We start from the raw sequence: 3,933 nt of genomic DNA on the forward strand, positions 1-3,933 counted from the left end.
ACTACCCATCACCAGCCTATCCCATTCACCCACCACCATCCTCTCTGAAGCCCTCAGTTTGTTTCCCAGAGTCCATAGTCTCTCGTGGCTCATTCACCTTTCTGTTCCCCCCCTTCATTTTTCCCTTCTTTCTCCTACTGATCTTCCTATTTCTTATATTCCACAAATGAGTGAAACCATATGGTAATTGTCTTTCTCTGCTTGACTTATATGTCCCGTTTTAACAAATTCAAATATTCCGGATATGTAGAAGCTAAAAAGCAGCATCATCTCCTTTCCTATTCCATGTCATCTCCTAGAATTAACCATTTTCAGTGGGAGATTTCTTTACTGAATATATAATATCGCTTAATCATTATATACACACATTTACAATACAGATTTATTATTAAGTATTTTATCATCATTAATTAATAGATTTATTCTTCTTAAAAAATAGGTGTTTGTTTTTTTGGTTATGTTCAGTTAGCCACGATACAGTACATCTTTAGTTTTTGATGTAGTGTTCAATGATTCATTAGTTGCATATAGCACCCAGGTTTATTCTTAAGTATTTTATTTTGCACCTTGCTCTTTATTCATAATGGCTTCTCAGGGCAGTGACAGAGATATGCCTCAGTATTTATAATGATCACATATTATTTATTTCTATGGAAAAATTGAACCATCATTTATCTATTCTCCTATTGATGGGCATTTAGCTTGTTTCTAATTTTTCACTATTACAATGCTGTAATCAACAAGTGTCTGTGACATGGAGTTTGATAATTTGATATACTATTACTTTAGGGCGCGAGTCCTAGAAATACAAACATGGAGATAAGGAATGACCAGAAATTTTCAAACATTCAGCTTCTCACATAAGACCATGTTAATTTTCTCTGGGGGGAGGTGCTAATTAAAATTCAGGTTCACAGGCTCTATGTGAGACCTGCTGAGTAATATCTCTGGAAATGATAAAAAATAGTAAGTGGGAAAATATTAATATAGAAAATACAGCAGGGACTAAAATCCCTGAGAGAGTAATAGAGAATAAAGAATGAAAACAAAAGTAAACAGAATCAAGTCCTTGCCTGTAGCACTAGATGACTCTACATCCCAGAGCCTCTCTGTGGTTCTGGACGCTCCTAGTTATAGCTGCCTTCAACATTCATATATGGGCTTTAAGTCTCTCTTCAAAAGATACTGATAATAATTCTAAGTACCTACAATAAATCTTTCCCTGGGAAGCAGACAGACTTCAGAGTGGTAGGGATGGTAGAAATCAAGGGGTCTCTAAGGGGAATTGAAGCTAAGAGAGGGCAGAAGGGGAGTGACTGCCTGTGAAGGACAAACACCAGATGACCAGGGTAAGGACCCAGAGAAAACTCCAGCCCTTCCACACTGGTCTGTTCATAGGTTCAGTTGTGTGTTGAACTTTTAAGTCACGTAGCTAATCAGGGCTAAGAGTTGGGCTTGTGTTCACTACAGAGCCCAGAATACCCTGCTGTCAGTGATAGATAAGAAGGAAGAGGCATGATTCCTGTATAAACTGACAGGCCAGACACAGTCTTTGCTTTGGTGGGAGTTTCAAATTTAGGAAACTCTCAATATCTGTATCTCTGTCTCTCTTTCTCTTCCTAAATTATTGTAATGACTTTCAAAAGGCTTGCAAAACTGAGTACAAAAGTTCATTAAAGTAGGAGGGATACTGAGGGAATCAAAGTCATTGAATAGATATGAATTAGTTCCACAAATTTTTGTGGAAAACAGAGGTTTCAACAGCACTTGGGGTAATAAAAAAGATGTGGTTTCCTGGAGAAGAGAAGAGAGAGGTAGATATGTGAAAATTGGAACCCAGGAACTTGGTTGACCTGGAGCCAATTACTGAATCATAATAGTCTCAGTGGTTGATGGCTGCAACTGTAAAGACATGGATACAGCCCAACATCCATGGCAGATATGATTATACCTGCTGACCAGCAGAAACAGGGTCCAGAGGAGCAGAGACCCTCATGAACATGATCCCAGAGGTTCTGGCTTGGACTTTCTCCTGGCCATCAGCTTCCTCAGGCCCCTTTCCATGTCTTTATTTCTCAGACTGTAGATAAAAGGATTTAGCATGGAGGACAAAACTGTGTAGGCAAGTGTTGCCACACGATCTCTAACAGTGTAGGTGGACAGGGGCTGTAAATAGACATAGAAGATGCTTCCATAAAACAGTGTTACCACAGTGAGGTGAGAGCCACAGGTAGAGAAGGCTTTGCGTTTCCCAGCAGCTGAGGGGATCTTGAGAACTGTGATGAAAATTCGTATGTAAGAGAGAGTAATGCACAGAAAGGGGGTCACCAAAACAACAGAACCTTCTGACATTATCATGATTTCATTGACAAAAGTGGAAGAGCAGGACAATTTGAGCAGAGGGTTGATGTCACAGAGGAAATGATGGATAATATTGGAGTCACAGAAAGTGAGACGATTCAGTAGTAGTGTATGTAGGAGTGAGTGGAGGTGAGAAAATGAGCAGGAGAAGGCCACCAGCAGGATACAGCAGCAGTGGTTCATGGCGGTGACATAGCGGAAGGGGTCACAGATGGCCACATAGCGGTCAAAGGCCATGACCACCAGAAGGCAACTGTCAGTGTTGCCCAGAGCATAAATGAAATACATCTGTGTCAGACACCCAGCATAGGAGATGGTCTTCTCTGACAGGAAGTTCATTAGCATCCTGGGGACAATGGTTGTTGTAAAGCAAATGTCAGTGAAGGACAGGAAACTCAAGAAGAAATACATGGGGGTCTGGAGCTGGGGGTCAGAGCGGATGGCCAGGATGATGAGTAGGTTCCCTATCATGGTGACGAGATACATGGTGAGGAAGAGGATAAAGAGTGGCTTCTGGTCTTCAGGCCGGGAGGAGAATCCCATGAGGATGAACTCGGAGACACTACTGGTTTGGTTGATTTTTTCCATGGTCACAGAGCCAACTAAACAGAGAAGATCTTATCATTTAACACACACACACACACACACACACACACACACACACACACACACTTGTTTCACAACTGTAATCACAAACAAGTCAATAAGTATTCCTTTACTTTCCACCCATTAGCTACCATGTGGACAACTTGTCAAATTTATGGTCCTTGATGGTGCCTTCCCTTTTTAGCTTGCTGGCTTCACTTGCTTCTGGTGTTGATAGCATGGACTTCCAGAAGAATTTTCTTTTAGAAACAGAGTTTAACTAATTCAGCTTAATATTAAAGCTTAAAAATAGTTTTGTGAAAAATACTCTCTGGGAGTAGGGACACCACTGTGCAAAAGGCAGAGACAAGCCTGGCATGGAGGATATCTATCTATCTATCTATCTATCTATCTATCTATCTATCTATCTATCATCAGATAGTTCTACCTTCTATAAAGAAAAATAAACCACATAAAAGGATAGAGACTGACAAAGGTAGGTTTGGGAATTTATTTTAGATTAAATGGTTTCATTTTTCTCTCTCTGCGTCAAAACAAATTTTCAGTTATGCCATGCTAAGCTTTATCTTTGAACCTCCTTGCCAAAAGAGGGGATTTAATGAAATACTCAACAAGTGAATCAGAGGAATAATGAACCCAGGTCAACAAAGTTTTACTGTCATACTTGGTTTATCTTTAGAGGTACTTATTTAGAAGCTCACATTCCTTAGTGAATGTTAATCTGTCAGTATCAGTCCATATAAATCCTTGTCTTATATTTACTTTTTACCTATTTTTCCTCTGGTTTCCTAAGTCAGATCATGTTCCCACACCTTGGATACCCAATCATTAAGCAAGCATATGTCCTTCCATGCCAGCATCCATTCATTTATTTAGTTATATATTGTTGAAAAATATATATTATTGCTTTGTTTAGGTATGTTTTTCTTCCATTTACTTCAATAATTACTTCAATAATACTGTGGC

At 39.5% G+C, this 3,933-nt stretch overlaps 1 protein-coding gene across 1 annotated transcript; it reads right to left on the reverse strand.

Annotated features, from left to right (window-relative positions):
- Positions 1–1,992: 1,992 nt before the first annotated feature.
- Positions 1,993–2,949, reverse strand: LOC123788069 (olfactory receptor 1L8-like). The gene has a single exon (XM_087869675.1). It carries the CDS (start codon positions 2,947–2,949, stop codon positions 1,993–1,995), a length of 957 nt encoding a protein of 318 aa, XP_087725801.1.
- Positions 2,950–3,933: the final 984 nt, after the last annotated feature.

Source organism: Ursus americanus, chromosome 18, assembly GCF_024610735.1.
Source record: "Ursus americanus isolate L20-20 chromosome 18, mUrsAme1.1.p, whole genome shotgun sequence".
Classification (NCBI taxonomy): Eukaryota; Metazoa; Chordata; class Mammalia; order Carnivora; family Ursidae; genus Ursus; species Ursus americanus.